The sequence below is a fragment of the Protomyctophum parallelum genome (genome assembly GCF_964188405.1).
Source record: "Protomyctophum parallelum genome assembly, chromosome: 21".
NCBI lineage: Eukaryota > Metazoa > Chordata > Actinopteri > Myctophiformes > Myctophidae > Protomyctophum > Protomyctophum parallelum.
The window spans coordinates 26,338,836-26,364,836 of NC_139713.1; the positions used below are offsets into that span (position 1 = coordinate 26,338,836).

General features: G+C 42.0%; 2 protein-coding genes across 3 annotated transcripts; one reads left to right on the plus strand and one right to left on the minus strand.

The window, feature by feature from the left end:
- Positions 1–88: 88 nt before the first annotated feature.
- Positions 89–2,199, minus strand: LOC310878910 (uracil nucleotide/cysteinyl leukotriene receptor-like; the record flags this gene model as incomplete). The annotated part of the gene is made up of 3 exons (XM_083793327.1): positions 89–544; positions 1,035–1,315; positions 2,046–2,199. 3 exons carry the CDS (start codon positions 2,197–2,199, stop codon positions 89–91), a joined length of 891 nt encoding a protein of 296 aa, XP_083649453.1.
- Positions 2,200–7,358: 5,159 nt separating this feature from the next.
- On the plus strand, positions 7,359–21,097 carry arsb (arylsulfatase B). 2 transcript variants are annotated; one of them, XM_083793002.1, is made up of 11 exons: positions 7,359–7,696; positions 8,606–8,683; positions 11,298–11,484; positions 12,369–12,559; positions 14,252–14,352; positions 15,033–15,139; positions 16,367–16,610; positions 17,710–17,780; positions 19,072–19,185; positions 19,437–19,476; positions 19,516–21,097. In XM_083793002.1, the coding sequence occupies exons 1-11, from the start codon at positions 7,511–7,513 to the stop codon at positions 19,733–19,735; spliced, it is 1,539 nt and encodes a 512-aa protein (XP_083649128.1). In that variant the 5' UTR covers positions 7,359–7,510; the 3' UTR covers positions 19,736–21,097. The 2 variants fall into 2 exon arrangements, with proteins under 2 accessions (XP_083649128.1, XP_083649127.1); XM_083793001.1 differs by having other exon boundaries at positions 19,437–21,097.
- Positions 21,098–26,001: the final 4,904 nt, after the last annotated feature.

The window sequence follows — 26,001 nt, forward strand, 5'->3', positions numbered from 1 at the left end:
GGGGTTTATAAATACATTATCATCAGAATTCAGGTAAAAAACGGGTTGTGCGGAACTCTCCTTTAACTTGATCCCTCCTTTATTGAACTCAGTCTTGTTGCTTACTTTTGCAACACAGTCCAGAGTGGCACGTCAGCCTGTCCTTGGACAGATAGAGCACAGGCTGGATGCTACTGCTGATGTCCATCAGGCCAAAGCAGAAGTAGCGAACGTAGCACTCGTGCACGTCAGGGGTAAAGTAGCTCTTGAAAGGCAGCAGCGCCACGAGCGGAAGGTAGTGGCAGACTATGATGGCCAGGATGATGATGACCATCTTGAAGGCTCTCTTCTTGACGGGGTGCATCTCGTCGCGGCCCGGCCCGGACTGCCGCAGAGCCCAGAGGATGGAGATGTTGCAGAACACCATGAAGGCGAACACGGCGAGCAGCATGGCGGAGTAGACGGAGGTCTCGAAGTCCACGATGGTCCCCACGCACTTGGCGGTGGCGTAGGCCAGCGTGATGATCCACACCGATGCGACCAGGCCGGCCCTGTGCTGGCGGTCCTGGGATGGATGGATGGATGGATGAATGAATGAATGAATGAATGGATGGATGAATGAATGAATGAATGGATGGATGGATGGATGGATGAATGAATGGATGGATGGATGGATGGATGGATGAATGGATGGATGAATGGATGAATGGATGGATGGATGGATGCATGGATGCATGGATGCATGGATGGATGAATGAATGCATGGATGCATGGATGGATGGCAACAATTTTCAACACCAATGTTGTGATAACAAAACTCACTGATAATTATCACACGTTTTCCACACTTTTCCAAAATGTATTTACAACCCAACCATATTTTTATACCGGTTCCTAAAATAATTCACGTCCGGGCTGATTTGCACCTCCGTTGTCAGTCCATTCCACAAACTGAAATGCATATACTTAACGCAAATTACGCAATGCCCTTTGAAATTAAGCTCGCGTCTTAAATTGTGACACCCCCCCCCCCCCCCTCTCTCTCTCTACATCACCTTCAGTTCGTTGAATTTGATGGGGTGGAGCACGGCAGCGTATCGGTCGAGACAGATGCAGGAGAGGAATATGGGCGAGGAGTCCTTGATGCCGTAGACGAAGCTGAGGACGTACCAGGTGCTGCTGGTGGTCAGGAAGACCAGCGTGGTGACCTCCAGGGGAATGGTGACGCAGAAGATGATGTCCACCACCGCCAGGTGTAGGAAGAAGATGTCCGAGGTGGACCCGTCCCGCTTGTTCCTGAGAATGAGCCACAGCACCATGATGTTCGCCGGGAGACCTAGCAGGGGTGGACAAAGTATCTTACAGTACAACTCAGGTGCTCTTATCATCATACATCACATGTCGTGCTCACTGCTCAGCCAATCAAATAATTTTTGTGGTACACACAGACACACAAAGCTGGGCATAGGAAGGGCTAGCGCTCCTCAAACACGGGCCCGCAGTTTCGGGGCCGGGTCCGAAACGGTTGAGAAATGACAGAATTACCGTGTGGTGGTCCCTCTACTGTACCCTCTACTGTACAGTACTGTACTGTCACTGTACTGTACTGGCAAACCCGAAAACATCATATCATATATACAGTTAATACGTGCGTGTGTTTGTGTGTGTGTTAGGTTGCTCACAGGTGGTGAAAAACAACCATGCTGTTTTCGTGCTCATACCCAGCCAGCCAGCCAGCCAGCCAGCTACACACACACACACACGTAGCTCCGTAAGGGAATGGTTGCACCACTCAAAAATACAAAAATAAAAAGACCACGAACGGGAGGCCGACGGGCCTGGTGTCAATCGCTACCCCACCCCCGATGATGCATTTTTCCCCGGAGCTTATATATATTTTTGCGATATTTAAGTGGTTAATTCTTAATAGGCTATATTTAACATTTCTGTCCCAAGGTCACTTCCTAGAAATGTAATTGAGTCAGAAGTACAATAAACTGTATTTCTATTTGAAATACAAAAAAAAATAAAAATCAAATATACAATAAAGTAAATTGGTACAGTACCTAGAAACATGTTGATGGCCTGCAGGCTCAGGTACCAGATGAAGGCGGTTGGCATGTGTTTGCAGCCCTCATACACAGTCTGCTGTCCCAGGCTGAGGTTAATGGATCTCGGGGAGATGAACAGCACGGGCAAGCTGATGTGTATTGGCTCCATGTTGGCAGGAGAACCAATAGTGGTCTGTCAGGGCAAGAATAGAGAGTCATAGTGGTTTCATGTTGAAGTGACCTGTTGAGCACGTGCACTAGAGTAGATTTGAGTTGTTGGATTTACCCATTCTGATCTGAGATCAGATTCTAAAAATGTCTTCTACATCCTGACAGTTTTCCATTCTGACCTGAGATCAGATTCTAAAAATGTCTTCTACGTCAGTCGCTCTTCGATTTTTCAAAAATAGCAGACCTACAAGCTCGTAGCGCGCCATCTGCTATTTTTCACACCAAAATGGGTTCCTGCCCAAAATGGGTTAAACTCTCCCTAGATGGAATAATGCTACTGAGACTTGATCTGATTGATCAATGAATGTATGTTTTGTAATAATCAAAGTAACTAGTAACTAAAGTTTTTAAATAAATGTAGTGGGGTAAAAGTACAATATTTGTCTCTGAGATGTAGTGAAGTAGAAGCAAACGTTTTGGAAATTTTAAATACTAAAGTAAATAAAGTACAAATACCTCAAAATATTACTTAAGTATAGCACTTAACTAAATGTACTTAGTTATTAAATACTTGTGCTTAAAGAGGGAAATGGATAATACTCAGGAATTATATATTAATGAGATAATATTCAGTTCAAACGTTGAATTTCTTAAACTCACAACAGAGGGCAGTCCTCCCCACGTTATATTCATATTCATATTATTTTATTGTGTATACCAGACATGATGCCGGGCCAATAGGACCACACACCACCACCTACAGTCAGGACTTTGGTCTTGCGTGAATTATTACTTTACTACATGTTGTTGCAGGCAACAGAGCACACATGGGAGACATTCTTCTCAGGTCTCTGCAGGGGCACTTGCCTGCTGAGCAATTACAGGCCATGTTTTACTTGCCCAAAGGTCATGCAGCCCACTTGCGCGAAAAGTAAAATAGTGATTAATTGTATGATCACATACACATGCTGTGAGATATGGACATACCTCAATTTTTATGCCAAACATCTCAATAGCTATTCAATCTGACTCATTTTAAATATGCCACATACAGCCGCTGTTTATAGTGAACTAAACACAGTTGCTTCTCCACTCAAACGCACTTTCCTGTTGGCCATTGGGCAACCTGAAGGCAAACTCCACCTTCCTGAAAGTTGTATTTACCTGCCAGGGGCAGGTGGGCAACCCTTAGTGTCAATGCCTGTGTGGGGTCCTTGAGTGCAAAGACAAAGCTACACTGAAATAGATGTATTATGAACTAGGCTTAGATTTTAATGACTTGTGAGTAGAGAACAGATTAAAAAAAGTTAAAATAGTTATTCATTCAATAATTAATCATAATCATAATGATCTCACTTACCTCTATTGATTTCAGGAGTCTTTGGTTCTCTCACAGACCTCACAAAGTAGCCTACTGAAATGTCTGGAACTTTCCAGTAACCTTTACTGGACGGACCACTACTTCATGTATATATTCCTCCTTGAGAAAACAGTGCATGTGAAACTATTATATAACGGCATATTGCAGCCTCATCAATGTAACCCATGCTGTAGTCTGATGTAACGTTACCTCAGTTGTTTACGGAGGACGGTTATTATACTAAATTATGTAATGAATTAATGGATGAATGGCTGGAACTGAAATACCATTTGCATTTAAAGGTTTTATGACATTCATTTTCATTTATTTTTATTTTTATTTTTATTTTTTATTTTAGGTTTTATGACCTCAATTACATCCAAAAAACCTGAACTTTGAACATTCAGTGGATTTTCTGTGGTCTGAAGTTTTCTTTGGGGTTTTTTGGGCCTTTTGAGCTACAATGAAAACAGGCAACACAGTGAAACAGTGACATCTGCTGGCAAATCCCATTGACATATATGGGATTTGCAGTAAGTGATGTCACTTACTGCCGGCAAATCAGAGCACCTGTTTGAGCCAGAAAACCCCAGATCACAGAGAATCTACTGAATGTTAAAAGTTCATGTTTTTTGGGTGCAATTGAGATTAGAAAACCTAAAAAAAACAAGAACAATTCCAAAACCTTTTTTTTAATGTCACAATCCCTTTAAGTTCCCTGCGTGACCTTGGATGTGGACAGTGGTGGGAAAAGTACTCAAATGTTTTACTTTAGTAAAAGTGTCAATACTGCAAAATAGAGATACTCTGTTACAAGTAAAAGTGCGGTATTCAAAATGCACTTTTTTACTCATGGTGCTTCACATTTAAAGACAATAGAAGACACATTAAAACAAAAGAGGCAGAGCCTTTTAAAAACATCAAAAAGTAAAGAAAGCAGACAACATTGGCAGGAGAAAGTGTGAATGCATTCAAAGTGTAATATAGATACAGTAAAGTGATATTAATCAGGATGTTGGCCTTGGGGGCAATACCTACTTGTACGTGTATATCTGCTAGTTCTTGCTATTTTGCGTGCGTGCGTGCGTGAGAGACTGATTTCAAGCCTGGACTGAACATCACTCGAGTACCACTACTACTAATGGAGAGGCCAGAGGGGCCAGAACACTGACCGATGACCTGTCAGTGGAGAGGCGTGAGAGATCTCTGTAAAAAATAGCAGATCTACAAGCGCACAAGCCAGTATATGCTATGTTGGCATGTAGCTCTTTAATGGTACCAGGCAGCCCTGTCACACAGTGTGGAGTGCCTGATTGGACAGGGTCTTACATCCCTGTTATGTGACAAGTTTCTAACAGGGCTCTGACAGGCCCTGTCACAGTATCATGTCAGAATCATGGTCAGTATCATGTCATAGTGTGCCAGCATCGTGTCAGCATCATGGTCAGTATCAGGTCAGTATCATGTCAGCATCATATCAGTCATTATTATGTCAGTATCATGGTCAGTATCATGGCCAGTATCATAGTCAGTATGATGTCAATATCATGTCAGCATCATATCAGAATTATATCAATATCATGGTCAGTATCATGCCAATATCTTGTCAGTATCATGGTCAGTATCATGTCAATATGTCAGTATCATGACAATATCATGTCAGCATCATGGCAGTATCATGGTCAGTATTATTATGGCAGCATCATGTCAGTATCATGTGAGTATCATGTGTCATGTCAGTATCATCATATCATGTCGCCATTATTTTAGTATCATGTCAGCGTCATGACAGCATCATGGTCACTATAGTAGCATGTCACTGTCATCAGCTGTGTGTGTATGACAACTACCTTGTATTCTAACAATCTGTTTTATTACTAATTGTGCATGATTTTTAAAATATTTCTTCACATTTAAGACATTTTGTTTGTCAATGTCATCCCCTGTGTCCCCAAGAGAAACAGGTTGTTTGCGAGCTCCAGCACCTGGACAATTACCACTTACCAGTGAATCAAACACTCAACTGGAGACTAATGCAATCTCTCAGCCTTCGTTGCAAAAAGTGGGTGTAAACAATTAAGGTTGGTGGTCAATTAAGGAAGGTGGTCCTTCCTATTGGGGAGGTGATATGATTGGCTTCTAAAAGAGTGGGCGGAGCTTTGTGTTCTCACTTCTTGCCGCTGTGTCCAGACGGGTGTTTACCTGATGACATCTGGCACAGGGGTGATGAAATAATTAAGGGCTCAACAGGTGCAATGTTGGAAAATAATTAATGTCCAGGTCCAATTAACTGATTCACAGGAGATTGTTTCAAAACATGCTAACATTAATTAACAAAATGAGTAAGGACACAGGGCTGCTAAGTGCTATGAGTCCTCATGTGTGTTTTTAGATGACCCATTACACTACAGCCTTTACCACACAAGTTACAAGTAAATGGTGTTTCCCCCTAGCTGTGTGAGTCCTCGTGTGTCTTTTTAGTTCATTACTATGACTACAGCCTTTACCACAAACTGTACAAGTAAATGCCTTTGTGAGCCTTTTGTATGATATGTGTTTTTTAGAGGACAGCAATAAAGCTTTTACCACAAACTTTGTAAGTAAGGGGTTTTCCCCTGTATGGATCCTTGTGTGCCTCTTCAGGTTTTCCTTCCTATTAAAACATTTTAGCATAGCACTGGGCTATACTCATAGCTTCACTCACTGCACAGATAATATACTGTTAGACAGATATTAGGTTCTTAGCTTGCTTATGATTCTTACGGACTATTTCTATGTACACGGTATGTATTACCTTGTATTGTTCCTGCTTACTGTAAATCACTGGATTAAAAAGTGCACATGGATTAATTAATACTTAAAGATGTAGTGCCGTGTTCCATGCCATGTTCCAGTTTTTCAGTACTTCATTATGAGGTGACAGTAGGCTACTTGTGTGGTTGTTATGTGCAATGATTTGTATTTAGGGTTTCTTCCTGGAGGCTGAAACCTTGACAGTCAAACGTGCCAATGAAGAAAAACAGTGATATAGTGACATCACAATATCATCCCCTCCCCTAACCCCTCCATCATACAACAGCTGTGGGTGGGGCTTCAATTCAGGTGGATCACATGAGGTCTATGAGGTTAGGTTTGAACTAGCAACCTTCAGACTGACAAGGTAGACACTGTACCAATCAAGCCATAGCATCCACACTATTAAGTGCATGAGGAAGATGCACAGGAATTTTTTTCCCTCCTTCCCTTTGAAGCCATGCCTTCTACAATATTAATTTGCTCATGGAGGCTTCATTTTTTTACATATAAACTTCTCCTCACCGTTAATTTGGCATGGCCCTACCATATTGCCAAGTTTTGCGAAAACCGACTGCACGGTTCAGCCAGAACTGCTATTTTTGGCGAAGGAGAGAAGGAGAAGAAAAAAACGGACAAAAACAATAAGGGTAATTAATAACAATAACAATAATACTGACTGTCTGTCTGTCTGTCTGTCTGTCTGTCTGTCTGTCTGTCTGACTGACTGACTGACTGACTGACTGACTGACTGACTGATCGACTGACTGACTGACTGACTGACTGTGACTGACTTGTCGTTCTCTCGCTCTCGCTCTCTCTCTCTCTCTCGGGGGATCCCTTACATTTATCACGTGACGTGAACCAGCAGTGGCTTCTGATTGGCCGCCCTGCTTTTCCCCGATGTCTTCAACAGTTCAACTACCAGGAAGCAGCTGCAGACTGCACTGCAGTATGGATGTGACTGTTACCCTGAGAGTATATTATATACTCTAAGATGTTACCCTTTAACTTTAGATATGACTCAGTTGCATCACGTTTGTTCCTGTTTTAGTTTTTTACTGCATATTTTTTCGGAGAACAATTAAGTTAAACTGAAATGACTTCCTAGTCTAAAAGTAGATTTTCTTTCTTCTTCTTTGATTTTCTTCATTTCATGTTCAGAATGTTTTTATGTGCCGCTTCGGTTGTGGTGTTGTTGTTGTTGGAGGAGAGTGTGTGTTCAGCGGTGACTCCTCAGCCCAACATAGTGTTCATTCTGGCGGATGATCTGGGCTGGAACGATGTGGGCTTCCACCAGTCTGAGATAAACACCCCACACCTGGACGCCCTGTCTGAGAAGGTAAATGAATAAACAAAACACTACACCTGGACGTTCTGTCTCAGAAGGTAAAACTATACACCTGTAGCCTACTCTGTCTGAAAAGGTATAATAAACACTACACCTGGACTCTCTGTCAACCATTGTCAAGTAAAAGTCAAGTGTTTAATGTATGTTTTTGTAATAATCAAAATCTACAATATAACTAGTAAGTTTTCAAATTTGTAGTGGAGTAAAAGTACAATATTTGGATCCGAGAGGTAGTGGAGTAGAAGTAAATTGGAATTTGGAAATTGGAAATACTCAAGTAAACTTCAAATACCTCAAAATTGTTATATACAGTAGTAGTAAGTAGTAAATGTACTTAATTACTTTTCACCACTGCTGTCCACAGCAGACTCTCTGTCCACACCTGGACTATCTGTCTGACAAGGTTTTTAATTGTTATTAATAATAATAATAATATATACGATATATATAGCGCTTTTCTAGGTACCCAAAGTCGCTTTACAGAAAGAAGTACAGACATATTTATTAGAAAACAAATAAAAAAGTTTAAAAGGTTAAAAACTAGAAATAAAAATCAAAAGAGGGGCAAACAATAATCTAACTACGCCATAACCAGTAACATAAAATATGTTGGAAAATAGCCGATCTACAAGCTCACATGCAAGTTCTTGAGCTTAGTCCAGTTACCCTGGGTAAACATATAGTAACTTTCTTTCTTTCTTTGCACCGTGAAATGGCATGAGCTTGTGGATCTGCTATTTGGGGGGGGGGGGGTTTAAATATTTTTGACACTAAAACAAAGGACATTGTCTCTACATTTTTATTTGTTTTGTAAATGCATTGTAATGTTTCAGCTTGTAGTTATTCATTTTATTTTATTTACCTATACTATAATAAGTAATCTCGCTCTCCACTCAACAGGGCGTCCGACTGGATAACTACTATGTCCAACCTCTGTGCACCCCCTCCAGAAACCAGCTGATGACTGGAAGATACCAGGTGATTAATTCATTTATCTTAATTACTAGTTTATTACTGAAAGAATAATTAAGAATAAGAGAGACGGAGAGAATAAAATAAAATGGCCTGAACCATACAGTATGTGCAGACACGTGTAGATCAGGGTTTCTCAAAGTGGGCACTGTGGTGCCGGCCCGTGACACAACAATACTTAGCCAGACTACTGTCTACTACCTCCGACTATGCTGCAACGCACCCACCCCTCCCCACCCCATAACCGCAAACCACATGCAATCCCACATTCATATAAATCATATGCTTTCGTAATTTCATCAATGTCACTCGGAGAGTCTAGAGACAGTAAAACAGACTTGAGTTGCACTTTCATCGGTTTCAATCTACACTACACTACACTAAGGTCGCATTCACACCTAATACTTCGTTTGACTCGATGCGAATTGGCAGAGAAGTTGGGATTCTAGGCAGTGTTTTTTTGTGTTTCTTAAGCAATTGATTTATGTCCTCATATTTCGATCAGGGCTTCGGTCTCCTCTCCTCATTCGACCACGTCTATCCACGGTAACGAGACATCTTTGCGCTGCGTATAATATGCCTTCTCTGTCTCCAGCTGTGTTTAGCTCCTCACCTGCCACATTGTTTGCTTAATTTCCTTTATTTGCTGCGGATTGCATTCACACCTGCACCGAATCGAAATCAAGTGTGATTGGAAGCGCAGCGAAACCCCCGTTTTTGGTCGAAGTAGAATGGGGTTCTTTGATGCGCATTAGGATTCGAATGAGGCTTCACACCTGCCAAACGAAGCACACTGACAATGTGCAGCAGGATTCGTTTTAATCGCAGTAAAGCTTTCTGGTGTGAAGGCGACCTAAGTCTCTACCAAAAAATAGCCGATCTACAATCTCACATCGCGTCACGTTTCTGCTCGTTTTTGGCGAATGTTCCCCCCATAATAAGAATGCTGGATTAAGTGGTTAAATGACAAGTATACAAGTTATTTTCAGTCTGTCCTATAATGGAATCAAATATTCTGACCAGTTTTCCTCGTTACATTGTATCTCAAGGGGAAAGATTTACTTTTTGTAATTCAGGTGGTGCTGTGGATTAAAAAAAGTTTTTACAGGAGTAACCTGAGACAAAGATCTTTGAAAGCCAACGTTTAGAGTAGCCAATTTTTTTACAACAGTTCGCACAGACACCCGAAAACGCCGGATGCACCACAGTGGATTCCAACCCACCACGTCTTTCTGATTATAAGAGGAATATTAGGAACGTTATAAATAGGCCCAGCTAAGTCCTGCCGCATGCAGGAGCTAACTATTTCCATAGATCGCTTCGTAACCTCGGGTCCCAACAGCCAAGAAGGCTTCCATTAGAACCGATTGAAAAGGAAACTTTATACTTATGAACTCATACACAATATAAACTCATACACAATTTAAAATAATTGTATCGGTGACATTGTTCATTTCATAAGTGACATTGGTAAACTCTATATATTATCAAAGTATTCTGCGGCACCACAGCACCCACTTTGAGAAAACCTTGCATATATTATAGCAGTGTTACTGTCTGAAGGCTTCTACTATCTTTGTGTTTTAATCGGTTATGTTGTTGTGACACTGTATTTTGGGAAGTCAAAGTTGCAATGTTCATCTTTTGTAAAGATGTTACTTTGGCAGACGAGATAAGGGCCTTGTAGCGTTTCCTGTTTTCAACACAACCATGAGTGTGCATTTTAAAGCTGATGATTACGTTAAATACTGCAGCTCTAGTAATCATTGCTATAGATTAGTGATTATACTGTAGCTCATAGATTCGTGGTTCTCAAATGTTTTTTTCCCCTGTAACTCTTGTTACTTCATTAGTCATCTGAATTGTTACTTTTAGTCTAGTTTTAGTCTTTTAGTCGTCGCGTTGAGAGCTTGTACAGGTAGATGGACTATTCCCGGAGCGCGACACCCGAGCATTGTCTTAGCGCTACATTCTATACATTCTCTAATTGTGTAGACTTCTTGTAAATTAAATATTGTAAATATCTGCATTAAGTAATGCAGATATTTAACAGTACTTTTACTCTTGAGAGTGTAAAATGAAACCAATGGGTCCATTTGGTTTCATTTTAGCTTGTAGATTGGCTATTTTCGGTCATTAGTTATTTTAAGATGAAAGAGTATATGAATTGATCAAACTGCAATAGCAATAGAATAGAAGTTTAGAAGCATCTTCCAGAAACATGAATGGTCTCAGAAATGTCATGATTTCTTCAGCTGGTCGGCCTAAAACATCATCATTGCATTTTCAGTCTTATTTTGCTTTATTCCATGCAGAAGACCCACACTAAATGCCCACTGCTTTGCCCCCTGCCCTGGCACAGAGACCCACACTAAATGCCCACTGCTTTGCCCCCTGCCCTCAGTGCCCTGGCACAGAGACCCACACTAAATGCCCACTGCTTTGAGACATGCATGGCCGGTTAAGACGCATGCGTGGCCGGTTAAGACTCATGCGTGGCTGGTTACGACTGAGGTTAGGGATAGTGTTAGTAATGGGTCTGACTAATGGGAGGTCAGACCAATGACATGTTCCACACAGACATAATGCCCTCTGCTTTGCCCCCTGCCCTGGCACACAGATCCACACAGGCATGCAGCACCAGATCATCTGGCCGTGCCAGCCGTACTGCGTGCCAACGGACGAGGTGCTGCTGCCACAGCTACTGCAGCGGGCCGGCTACGCCACGCACATGGTGGGCAAGTGGCACCTGGGCATGTACAAGAAGGACTGCCTGCCCACCCGGCGAGGGTTTGACTCCTACTTTGGTGGGTAACCTGATTGATATCATCGCTGTCTGGCAGAAACAACATGCCATATTCCACATCTATTCATTATTAATTGAATTGTTTCATAAATAAATGACCATATTTCATACTTGGCTTAAAGGGATATTTCAAAATAATGTTTGTCGTTTTTTCAGGCTTATGTGAACATCCCAAACTGTTTTTAAGTTGCTTTAGATATTTGATTTTCATTTTAGCTGTCCCGCTCCCATCCTATAAGTAAGTAAGTAGCCTTGCCGAGCCATGAGGCCCATAGGGCAGGAGCCTATCTCCCGTTTCTATAGCGTGAGGCAGCTTGATGTACAAGTACACCCCCTGGACATGACGCTAGTATGTCGCAGGGACTTACCCCCAATCCAATCGAACCCCGACCTCCCAGTCTCAGGGCGGACACTCTAACCACAAGGCCACTGAGCTCCCATCCTATACAAACCCATTCTAACTTCAACCTCCAATGACAATATAAGTCATCACTCCCATCATGTTAGAGAATAATATCCATCTTCCTGTATCATTCCATATCTTTATCTGTTGAATGAGTCTGATAGAGAAACCTCACAGTTTAATAAAATAGATTATTAAATGCTAAATGGTAGCGCTTTTATCCAAATGGCTTTACAATGTGCATTACATTAACACACACACAGACAGACAGATTGTTATATTCGCACACACACACACACACACACACACACACACACACACATTCATACAATGATGGCAGAGGAAACCATGCAAGGCAGCAACCTGCTCATCGGGAGCAATTAAGGGTGTCTTGCTCAAGGACACTTCCCACACTAACCCAGGCAGACTGCAAATTGAACTGGGAACGTTCTAATTATATATTTTGACGTTTTCTACTACAGGCTACTTGACGGGCAGTGAGGATTACTTCAGTCACGTTCGCTGCAGTCCCATTGTGTCTGAGAACGTGACACGCTGCGCCCTGGACCTCCGCGATGGGGAACAGGTGGCCGACGGCTACAAAGGACATTATTCCACCGAGCTGTTCACTGACCGAGTGGGCAGCATCATACGCAAACACCCCCACAAGAAGGTACGCACGCACACACACACACACACACACACACACACACAGTAGATCAGCTATTTTCAGCATGCGACCAAGTGTAGAATCAGCCATTATGACGCCATCACGGCCCGCCAATATATGTTTTTGTCAACAAAATCAACTATAGAATTGGTCAACTAAAATCTCATATTTAGTTGACTAAAACTGGACTAAAAGATTTCATATGACTAAAATATGACTAAATAGACTCAATAGATCCTACAGTATGCCGAAAATATCCGTTCTACAAGCTCACAACATGCCTGTGACTCGAACTTCTATCTTCGTAGCGCGACACCCACACGCAGCTAAGCATAAAATGACTTAAAATGACTTGATCTCTTCTTCTTTTATTTGTTGACAAAATTATCAATATATTACATTTTTTGACGAAATGATCAATATATTTAGTTACAGCCTTGGAGACTGCAGGCGTTATCATAGTTGTAGTTTTCCTCAGTGAAAAAAGCTAATCGACAAACGTTATGTTTTAGTCTACGAAATGAACAGGACCTCTATTGCAATGTGTGAGTGACTTTATTTTATATTGTGAAATCAATAGACCGATTCCGTACCGGTTTCATGGTCGCAGCCTACGTATTTCCTGTAGGCGGACTCGACGTAGCTGCGGGGGTAAAACCCTCACCAGGCGCACATCTTCCACTACAGTGAACGGCAGAGTGACTGATGTTAGTTTGCCTCAAACTTTACTCCTTTACCTGCTTTTTTACTAACACTAACATTACAAAGATGCCCAGAACATCGAGATGAACCTGTGTAGTTTATGGCTGCTCCAACAGTAGTGGCAACATAACAAATAAAATTAAACGGAATGTCTAATATCCACCGCGATGGCTGAGACCAGAGCCATTGAGTAATGGTTGAGACAAAGCAGTGAAGAATCCTGCAAGATGCATAATTTCAGTCTTACCCAATACCCAATCTTTCTGTTTTATGAACACAAGGCTGCTGTATTTTATACCTCATACTAAGCATCTAAAGTAGGATGTATAAAGTACAGCAGCCTTGTGTTAATAAAACAGAAATATTTGGTATTGGGTAAGACTGGCGTTATGTATCTTTCACTGCTTTGTCTCAACCATTGCTCAATGGCTCTGGTCTCAGCCATCGCGGTTGATATAGACATTCCGTTTTATTTAATTTGTTATGTTGCCACTACTGTTGGAGCAGCCATAAACTACACAGGTTCATCTCGATGTTCTGGGCATCTTTGTAATGTTAGTGTTAGTAAAAAAGCAGGTAAAGGAGTAAAGTTTGAGGCAAACTAACATCAGTCACTCTGCCGTTCACTGTAGTGGAAGATGTGCGCCTGGTGAGGGTTTTACCCCCGCAGCTACGTCGAGTCCGCCTACAGGAAATACGTAGGCTGCGACCATGAAACCGGTACGGAATCGGTCTATAGAGTAGGTAGGTACCCTCACAAAAAACATGCAGTAATCCTACACTGCCTCCCCCTGGGTGGGAAAGGAACTGCATGAGCTCAGTTTGGGGCTCTCCCCAGGTTGGCAGAAGGAGAGTAGCGCGCCGGATTACAGCTCAGGCAATTGGCAGCGGGTTAAAAAATGGGTTACAAAATTGTTAGATAAAAATTTAAAAATATATTGTGAAATCAATGAGTTTTTATGTTTTGTTTTGTTTTGTTTGTGTTTGTTTTAGCCGTTGTTCATGTACGTAGCGCTGCAGGCGGTGCACGCTCCACTACAGGTTCCAGAACGATATGTAGCTCCTTATAGCTTCATAAAGGACTATCACCGCAGGTATTATTATTATTATTATTAGTAGTAGTAGTATTTAAAAACAAGTTGGTGAAGTTGTAGCGATCCACTACTAAACACACACACACACACACACACACACACACACAGTAACGTCCAGCCCCGACACATCCACAATACCCTCAATTTATTTTCTAACTATTAAGGTCCCCACACACCGAGCATGTTTTTCTGATTTCTAGCGGCGTTTCTCCATCGGTTTTCCGAAAAACGTGTCCAGTGTGCAACCACCTTTACTCGAAGTATAATTTTAACACAGCAGATTTCACTGTGTAGTTTATGAATTGAACACATTGATACAGTTCCCTGCTGTGGTTCCCTGCTGCGGTTAACAAAGTGCAGTGTGAAATCAAACGCAGCAAATAAAAATGATAAAGAATGATGCAACTTCACCCCCCAATCGCACCGAGGCTACACCGACGTTGAGGTGAGAAAGCTTCATAAAACAAACCCGTGACTCCCGACATGCGTGGCAGGTTAAAACTAACCTGTGGCTTCCCTGTGATGTTAGGTTTAGGTTAAGGTTTTGGGTATGTTGTCCGTCTGTTTGTACATCGGACGAAACACATCCTATATAGACAGTATGCTGGCATCATGACTGCCATGGACGAGAAAACATTAGTTCTATGTTATAATTATAATGTTTATATATACTATTATAGACAGTATGCAGGCATGGTGAGTGCCATGGACGAGGCAGTAGGAAACATCACACACAGCCTGATGGAGGAAGGTCTCTGGAACAACACTATACTGGTCTTCTCTACAGGTACAACTTTACATTCATTTTATTGGGCATGTGAAATATTTCAAAAAATCTGCATTGCAAAGATGGCAGATCATGATGCTAAGTGGTCAAGCGGCATTCTGTGTCAGCCCAACTGTTAATTTAATCTATAATGCAGTGGTTTTCAACCAGCACCACCAGTGGTCCTTGTCCTTGAGGGGGTTCCACGTGGTCCTCAGCTAAATGATGGAGAGTTGGTAACCAAATGGACCCTTATAGAACTTTAAACCAAATGGTTTCATTTTACGCTCACAAGAGTTAAATTTGACAAGACGTTTACATAATTAGAGAATTGTTATTTTGATCAATGTATGCCTGTTATCTCTCCTATGGTACCAACATCAAAATATATCATGGAATTGAAAACCTTATCCAATGATGACAAAATATTTTTTAGTTTTGTGTCTGAGAGGCTAAATCTCATCAAATGGTGGTCCGTGGCTCAAATGCTGATATGAAATCTCGAACCTGGCACAGATTGAGTTAATATTTTATAATGATCCAGTTTGAGATCGCTCTATACTACTGTCTATCAGTGTCTCCATTGCTAGAAGATAAACCGGAAGTGGTCCGTCCGTCAGTAAAAAGCTTCCCTCTCGGCCCAGGCCGTAGCGTAACGGTCTGGGCACCGGACTGGTGATCCAGTCGCGGTGTGCCGCGGGTTCGACTCCCGGACCCGACACGGCCTTTACCGCATGTCATCCCCCCATCTCTCTCCCGTTTCCTGTCAGCCTACTTTCTATCCCTTAAAAAAATCAATAAAGGCGTAAGCCGCAAAAAAATATCTTAAAAAAAAAAAAAAAAAAGCTTCCCTCTCGTTGACTTCAACGATGGCCAAAATCTTAAAATCCTAATCGATCCTACAATGTTTGGGAGCTTAATGTATTATTTATTTTATAATAAAACATGAATCCAAGCTCACGCTAATAATAATCCTCCGGGCAATTGTCCACAACCTAGAGCGAGGCTAGACTACAGATATGGAGGTGGAGGCCATCACTTCCGTCTCGGGTCGATGTGACTCTTCTCTGCTTATTTCGCACATTTCTCTGGCACTGCCCTCACGATCCCGCCTATGGTAACGGGATAACAGATAATGTTTTGATTATTAGATCATGTTTTGATTTAGAGATACTATTTTGATGAACAGAAAATATTTTGAATGAGAGAATGTTTGGAATGATGACAGACAGTGTGTGTGTTTGACAGATAACGGTGGCCAGACTCTGTTCGGAGGAAGCAACTGGCCGCTGAGAGGCAGGAAGTGGTCGCTGTGGGAGGGTGGAGTCAGGGGCGTGGCCTTTGTGGCCAGCCCGCTGTTGCAGCGGCCCGGCCGCGTCAGCCGCGAGCTCATCCACATCTCTGATTGGCTGCCCACGCTGGTGGGTGTGGCCGGAGGAACCACCAATGGCACGAAGCCACTGGACGGCTTCGACGTGTGGAACACCATCAGGTGAGGAGAGAGCTAGTTAACTATTTAACTCATTAACACACGTTGAAGCCAACGAAAAAGGTTTATCTGAAAAAGAGTAAAAAACAAGCTATATAAAAAAAGCTTTATAAACAACATAGAGATATTGTCGTTTATTGGCCAATGAGCAGTGTTGCCATGTTGGCTTATTATAAGCGACTTGGGCTTGTTTCTCTGTAAAGTTGCTTGTTTGCTGGACTTGTTTCTAAAGTGTACTTGCTTATTCAGGCTTGCTTCCACATTATTTAAACCAGTGGTTCTCAAATATTTTCATGAAAATGTGTTGTCAGCCAGGGAGCATTTGTGTTAGTTCGTGTGTCAAAACTTATTCCAAATATTCCACATTTTAGATTTTTTTTATTTCTTTTAATAGCCAATGCATATTATGTAAGTTTTAAGTGCTCGTTTTGGCCTACTTGCTTCTTTTGGGATTGTTCTCATAGACCTGGTTGCTGATTTCTCTCACAATATGGCAACACTGCCAATGACTCCTGACCAATGGTCATTATACTGTAAATTTGTCTCTGTCATCATGGAAACCTTGTACCGGTATGTCCAAAATGCTAACAGTTCTTTTTTTTTTTACTTGTAACCATGAACTATAGTGGATCTAATGTAGTTATTATTTAATCACAAGCTCTTGTTAATACATTTAATTGGTTAAATATTAAAAAAACCTCCTCAGCCAAGCACACCAAATGTCTGAACCTGCAGTTCCTCTCGTACTGAGCGGGATTACTATTGCAACAACACATCATCAGTAGGGTAAACCTGTCTCATGACGGTCTAAACCCAACTCACTTTCCCTATTAGTGGTTGAACAATCCAACGCCTAGTGAATTCTGCTTCACAATGATACTGTTTATTTTTAGAACCTTACATTTATGTCATATTGCTGTACATAAATATGTAAATCTTTTTTCTCCCTAAGATACAGTATGTGTCACAAGGACAACTTGAGAGAATAGTAGTTTCACTTACGACAGATTGAAAATTACTTTAATAAGTGAAACGCAGTCTATTGATCTAGTGTCTTCCAGGAGTCTACTGATGTGATGATGTGTTAACTTGTTTCTTCCAGCAAAGGTTTTGAGTCGCCCAGAGTGGAGCTGTTACACAACATCGACCCCCTCTACTATGATATCGCACCATGTAAGTCTGTCGTCGTTTTAAGGATCTTCATTCAACATTTGAGCCATTCATTCCCTGGTGTAAGTAAACAAGTAAAGAAAGGCAGGCAAGCATAGTTTGCGTGTGCACACACTTTCATTCCTTTATTTGGGTTTTCGATTAACGAAGATCTAAAAATCTATTCTAAATATATCAGGGTCACAATGCAATGCGAGAACTTCATCAGAATTGTCTGTCTAAGCTAGACACAAGCAGACTATGGGTGACGGTGTCCTTCAGTGTTGGCAAGTAACTTAAGTAATATACTACTTTCAGTAATATTACTTTTTTCCAGTAATATGTAACTTAACTAGTTACTTTCACATTTTGAGTATTATTATTACATTTACTTTTTTCCAAAAGTAATATTATTACTATTTTCACGAGCCTTGGTGGAACTGTGGGTTTGAGTGTTTATTTATAATGGTAGACTGGATAGGGGTCAAGTTGCTTTGCAGACTGCTGATCCGGAAACGATGCACACTCGTCGGTACGTATGTGTGAAGTATCGGATGCAGAAGGGCGGGCCTTAAACCGTCCAGAACACGGAACAACAACCTAAACTAGTGTGTGTAACTCGTTAGACTGCACTGTTAGAGAGAAGAGACGTAAACAAACTAAGCATGGAGGAGTTGGAGGAGACAGAGAGAGACACCGGCACAACAAAGCGTTATAACATTCAATACTTGAAAGTATTCGCATTATTTTGAGTATGTCCGCGATCAAGACGAGATGAACATTATTGTCCGCTGCAAGTTGTGCATACGGAAGAAGCTATATTCCACGTCAAAAAGATCTATGTGTACAAATGGATCCATCATCATGAGTTAAATAAACACTGCAGGATAGGGGAGGGGGGACTGCTAATGTTGAAAATGCAAAGTAAGACTTTTGGGGACAAAATATGCAATTACTGGGGGCGAGAGAAAAAAGTAATAAGTAACTAGTTACTTTTCTCAGGGAGTAATAAGTAGTGTAACTTTATATTAGTGTTAAAGTAATATTTTGCCAACACTGCCTGTCACTATGCATATAAAATGACTGCCAATATAATGACAGACACAGAACAATGACTAAATGATGATGTGGACTCCAGACCGTTAGCACCATCATCTTTATCATCAGTCTTAGAGACTTCCTCTTTCGGTCTTATCTCTACATAGCATTGTTTTTCCTTCTGCCAGAAAGCAGAAGTCTTAAAACGATCCATTTCTTTATATAGCACATTTCTTTAAAGCAGGTCCTGACAGGTCCTCTATTTCTCTCTTCACAGGTCCCGGCAGGTTCAGTGTGTCCCCACTGGCCCAGCGTGTCCGCTCTGGCTTCAATGTGTCGCTTCATGCTGCCATCCGCTCCTCCAACTGGAAGCTGCTCACCGGATACCCAGGTCTCTGTCCTGTGTGGTGTGTCCGCATGTGTGTTGTCTGTCCAATGTGCATGTGTGTTGTCCACAATGACATATTTACTCTACCAGGTCACTGTCCTCTACTATGACATGTTTAGTCTATCAGGTCTCTGTCACCACTATAATGACATCAGCTCTCTATCACCTCTGTAAAAGAGAAAGTTATCTTGCTGTCAGAATCAACACTGAACACTCACTCTCTCTTGACCACCTGCTCATCTCATTTCCTCCAGGGTGTGACATCTGGTTTCCGAGGCCCGGCCACAACGACACGGGTCCCGCTGTTGTTCCGGGCGTCTCCCCTGGTCCCGGGGGTCCCAGGTTGGACCCCCTGAAGCCTGTCATGCTGTTCGACGTGGACTTGGACCCTGAGGAGCGGTCGGAGGTTTCGGAGCAGCACCCTGCGGTGGTGGACTACCTGCTGCGTCGCCTACATCACCACCAGCGCAGCGCTGCGCCAGTCACCTTCCCCCCCGACGACCCCCGCTGCGACCCCGGACCCTCCGGGGGCGCCTGGGGACCCTGGGCCTAAGGTTCTCAACCTGTAGGTTGGGACCCCCAGGGGGATCCCCACATGATTTCTGTCATGTATGTAAGAAACAGGGAAAAGAAGAGAGGAAAACACCAGATCTACAATGGGAGGCATTGTGAGCTTGTAGATCTGCCATTTTCACAATATATGTGGAACAGAGTCAAACAAACTGTAATGCCTCAACTCTTACATTCCTGGTGCTTGTCCGGGTGGGGGGTCCCCAGTTCAAATATGATTATTTTGGGGGGGTCCCCAGTTCAAATATGATTATTTTGGGGGGGTCCCCAGTTCAAATATGATTATTTTGGGGGGTTCCCCAGTTCAAATATGATTATTTTGGGGTGGTCCCCAGTTCAAATATGATTATCTTTTGGGGGTCACAGCCTGAAAGGGTTGAGGACCACTGGCCTAGACCAGAGCAGCTGTTCTCAAAGGACCCCCACAATGTTTTTGGCTTACGGACCCTCTGAAAACGGGGACCTGTTAAAATGAATGACGGACTAGAGCTCTGCAAGTCTGCATGTGTCCAGAATGACTCACCCAAACCCTAACGGAACTCTGGAATGTGTTTCAAGATCCAATTGGCTCCAACATTGTTTGGGTTTTTAAAGGTCAGATTTCACCCTGATTCGATTTGTTCCGAGACATTACATAAATGTTTTGGTAGTTTTAGTTTTTTACAGTTTATTTACCAAGGGGAAGTTCACTGAGAACAAATTATCTTTTTCAGGAACACCCTGCTTCATACGCACGCACACACACACATACACACAATTGGGGGTTCAGTGCCTTGCCCAATGGCCCTTCAGTGGTGTTGGGGTAGGGGCCATTAACTTCCCCAACCAGATGTTTCCCTGCCAGTCCAGGGAATCAAACCGTTACCCTAACCGGTAGGTTAATATTTTTTGTTTTTTTTATCTAAAACCACAAGGCGCTCGCTCAACTTATCTTGTTGTTTGTTGACTGGTTTGATTGTTTTCTGCTTACTCCTAATGTTGGCACTAGTAGTAAGTCATTCTGCTAAATGCCAGTAAAAAACACATTGAGACTAAATTCTCTTACAAGTGTGAACTGGCCAAGCGAAGAGGCATATAATGTTGCACAACTCTGCCACTAACAACAAATACAGGACGAGCCTGGCATAACGCACCTGCTGTCATTTCAACCTGAGTGAGGAGATAATTAGGGAAGTACTTGCTGTCACATACGGTACCTGGCCAAGGCGGCGGCACTGTTGGACGTTGTCGTTGTGACTTTTTAGAGTGTTGGGTACAGACTCCACTGTGCTGGTGGCCCTGCCATCTCTCTTACTAGCTCGGGGGTATTTATGCTAGACTCCACTATATATATGTAAAATTATTATTATATGTTAAAACAAAAAAAGAAATTCCATTAAAATGTTTTATTAAGAGGTAGAAGTAAATAGCCGATCTACAAGATTGCAACGTGGTGCGAAGCGACCTGTTGTGTTCTTGTAGATCTGCTATTTTCACTAGTTTGGGACCCCGGCAAATGTCTAATCTCTCTTTTGGGTCGCCACCTGAAAGGTTTGAGAACCGGTATGAATGACTAGCCGTTTCGACCGAAAATCAACCGATAATTCCCAGTAGGTTACTTATTACGCCAATCTTATCCAGCTGATCGGCTCGCCTGGAGCCTACTGGCTGCGATTGGCGTTGATGACACGTTAACCGATCTTATCGGTCTAGTCAGGTCTACTGAGCCTACTGAAAATGACAAGCCTCCTCATACCCTCCCCTAAACATAACCGCAAACATGTCGCAGCGCGGTCCTAATATTAACGCATGTTCGCCAACCTTAATCCTGTCGGTGGTTTTTTTCAGTCGGCAGAGCATGCCCATACTCGTCAAACAATTGTACTGATCCTAAGTGATCACTGCAGTCTTGTCGATTGATATCAGTCGAAACGGGTGTAGCACTGTAGCAACAGGGTTTAGTTGTTTTCATTACAAAGTCTCAAGCAATATAGATGTCACATCACAGTTTTACGGGTAAAAGAAAGTGTCTGAAATTTGTTTTTGTGCATCGTTGCCATAGTGTCCTTTTTTCCAAGAAAACTAAGAAGGGGAAGAAGGCAGAAAAAAGATTGAGCAAAGCCACGTAAAAGGTTTCTCCTAGTACTGTGCCTGTTTTATCGTATCACATTTGCGGACCATGCCTAAAGTGGCCGTTGATTGAGTGATTCAGGTTATTATTAATACAAAAATTTAAATGCATATATCAGCTGTCTGGAAGAGAAACCACCCAACTCCAAAAAAGAAAAAAAACAAACATCCAGCTCTAGTGGAGTTATGAGGTTTCTGTCGACACACTTTTTAATACTTTTCATACTCCATCTTGAACCGCTGATTTGGAGTCGGGTCGAGGGTGCAACAACTCAAGCAGAGTGCTCCAGAGTCCAGACTTCCAAAGATAGCTAAACGGGTTTGCTGGTTTGTCAGATAGTTTGAGGATCCACTGGTATACTTTCCATTGGTTTCATTATTTTTTAACCAACACCAGACCAGGGTGTATCATGTAATATTATCGATTTATAAAATGATTAATAATCAAAATGGAAGTTAGGTGGTTTCTGCCTGACAGCAACAATATATTTTACATAACCATACATATGTAAATATCTGTCAAAAGAAGCTGGAGAGCTTATTTCCGCTGTGGTTCTTTAGTGTAAATGTGTTTGTATACTTTATGGTATAATTAAAATGTCTTTGTATACTTTATACGGTATAATTAACAGAAGAAATACTGTTCATGACGTTTGCCAATTATGAGTGTTTTTTCATGACACAAATTTGCAAAGCCGATAAAAAAATGTTTCTTTTAATGATACTGGCAATATGAAATTGGCATGCTTCCAAGCAGTTAAGTTTAGCCTTTTTGATTCATAATTACTTATGGTTACGTAACGTTTGCAGTACTGATTCATAATTACGGTTAAGTTTAAAGAAAACTATTATCTTTGTAGATCAAATTAGGTTGACTGTACTAGGATTCATTTTCCCTGCAATTCTGAGTTGAAGCTATTTGACTTGTCACAATCACAAGGGACACACTGTCAGAGCTGGGACTTGATCCTGTGGCCTCCTGATTCCCAGGCAGGCTCTTTACTCAGTGAACCACTGTGCTTGCTGTGTACAAAAAGCCAAATAGGTAGTGATAGAAGAGCCAGCGAGAGGCTTGTTTCCATTGTGGTTCATAAACATTTGAATGTCTAGATAAAAAGAGAAGGGGGCAGGATCACAGAGGAGGGTGGAACACACCAAGGGGGCCGGGCCGATTCCGGCCAGCCGCCTCACGTCCGAAACGGTTGAGAAATGACTGTTACCGTGTGGGGGTCACTGTACTGTACTGGCACACCCGCAATCATATATACAGTTAATATGTGCGTTTGTGTGTGTGTGTTAGGTTGCGCACAGGTGGTGGAAAAACAACCGTGCTGTTTTCGTGCTCAGACCCAGGCACCCAGCCAGCCACACACATAGCTCCGTAAGGGAGTGGTTGCACCACTCAAAAGTATGAATGGAGTTTCTAGGTGAAAGTGACTTTATGACATGCCACTGTCTGCCATTGAGCCCCATTATACATTTCTCAAATTTGAAAGCACTATTTCTAAAACTATGAAACATTTCAAAGATTATTTTTCAGGCAAACATGTCCACCGTAAGATGAACCTAAATAGGTTTGAATGGGGTAGTGAGGCCTTAGGCCTTAGGCCTCACTCACACCTTCGCAACAGACTGACGTATGCTTGTTGTATACAAAGGGTGTGATACATCTTGCCCCAATGCATTTCCAATGGGAGTCACATGGTTTGACACATTTGTGTTGTATGAGGGGGAGGGGGGCAGTCAAAACACAGCCGAAAGTCATACAACAGCTTGTAGTCCAAAATGTTGTATCAAACCATGTGACTTCCATTGGAAATGCATTGGGGCGGTCATGACACTTACATCTTGCTTACATCTAGCATGCATCAATGTTGTATGCTAGATCAAAAGGTGTGAGTGAGGCCTTAGAAAACAGTAAGAAAACAGGCTCCTGCTCAGCTCAATCAACGGGACCAGAACACACACTCGTCAGATCGTCTTGGTACAAACTACTACAGAGCGTCCCCTTGTGACTGGATAAACGTGTTCTTCTATGATGTTGGATTTAATTCAGGGATCAAATATGAATGCATGCATTTCTTTATGCCTAGCACTCGCTGACCAGTGTTCAGAGCGCAGATGCTTCTATAGTTTTAGCCTGTATAGTTAGATAACAAGATTTAACTTAAACCTTGAACTCTCAAATCATTAAAAGTTCTTCTGAACACTTACAAATTAAGTGTAGCTTCGGCCGGGAGGTGAACCCGGGACCTTGTGTCAACAAGGCACATACGTTACCAGTTGACTAATAGAGAACCAGGCCCGTTAAGAAATCAAACACAGTCACAGAGTGACCAGACTGATTTATTTCACTGTCAGGTTTACACAGTAAGCTGAATTATAAAAAATGTGAATGGAGTTTCTAGGAGAAAGAGATTTTTTGACGTGCCATAGAGCTGCCATTGAGCCCCATTATAAATTTCTCAAATTTGAAAGCACTATATTTCTAAAACTATGAAACATTTCAAAGATTCCTTTTCAGGCAAACATGTCCACTGTAAGATGAACCTAAATAGGTTTGAATGGGGTTTCTAGGTGTAAGTAAAAAGTTCCAGCATGTGTCTCCACAGTATACTGAATTATAAAAAGTGTGAATTGAGTTTCTAGGTGAAAGTGATTTTTTACGTGCCATAGAGCTGCCATTGAGCGTGTGCTTTATGTTTGTGAGGAAAGACTGTTCCACCATGGGAACGTCTTAACGGTTTCCGGAAATATATTGGCTCTGTGTTACAAACGTTATGCGAAGCTCAGCCAATCACAGTGCAAAGTGATAGGCTACTGCAGCGGTTCCCAACCCTTTTTGGCCATGCACCCCCTGTTACCTCCTGAACTAGCTGACGCACCCCCCCCCACATGGAAATCAAATTTGCATAAGCTATATATTTCCTATATATACAACACACATATGCCCAAATATGAACCTGAATATGGCATATATATACAGGATAGGCTATATTCTGCATATACTTGCCATATATTGGCATAATGTGTTAATATATTTAAAATAAAACCATAGTACCACCATTAGCCGTTTCATGTTGCGCACCCCCTAGAAGGCGCTCGCGCACCACAAGGGGTGCACGCACCACAGTTTGGGAACCACTGGGCTACTGAATGGCATTAGATGGGGTCAGGAGCCCTGGCCTGATGTAGGCTGAGTCCTTGAAATTCAATAGGTTGAGAGAATCACTGGTGTACTGTACATGATGAAACCTGCAGAAAACCTGACCTTTTCCTCTGTTGTTGCTCCTATAACCTAAGCCCCTCTCCCACTAGGAGTCACATGCTCTTTCACTTGATCAGTTTAGAGTGAAGTCACAGCACACCACAATAGAGCTCTTGTGAGCTCTGTACGGTTAGATGACGAGCTCATGCTGCAGGCACCCTGGTGTAGTGAGATTGTAAACCCTTGATCCATTGCATTCCGTTTCATGTCAATCATGACCCCTGCATTAATGTGTTTGGACGCAGACCCCCATTTGACAATATTTTGTGCCAGAGACCTCCTAATCTGTCATGAAGGGTGGGGGGGGTGGCTGCATGTGTGGTTGTACACACACACACACACACACACACACACACACACACACACACACACACACACACCCACGCACACAAATCGCATTTGTTTGTTCTATGAAGGGTGTTTCTGCTCTCAGCAGTGGTGAAAGTGACATTCATTGAACAATTTTGAGGCTTTGTTTAAATGTTATTTAAATTTTAGTTCACTTATATGTAAATGGTGAGCCTATGTAAATATTTCCAATATTTTTGAGGGGCGCTTTTGAAGACAAAAGTGAGGACGCAAATTGTGATTGGCCAGAATGAGATGATGTATTACAATTTACAATTTAGGCATTTAGCAGACGCTCTTAATCCAGAGCGATTTACATTTAAGCAAGAACAAAAGCATGGGAATACATCACATGAAAGCATTTATCAATATCATGAAACATGCGTAAGCTAAGAAAGTAACAGTGGAATATCTATATAATAAAACTATACATACACTATACATATAAACTATACATATTTACTACTATGCTATACATATGTACTATGGCGTGCTATGACTATATACAATACAATTATAGTGCT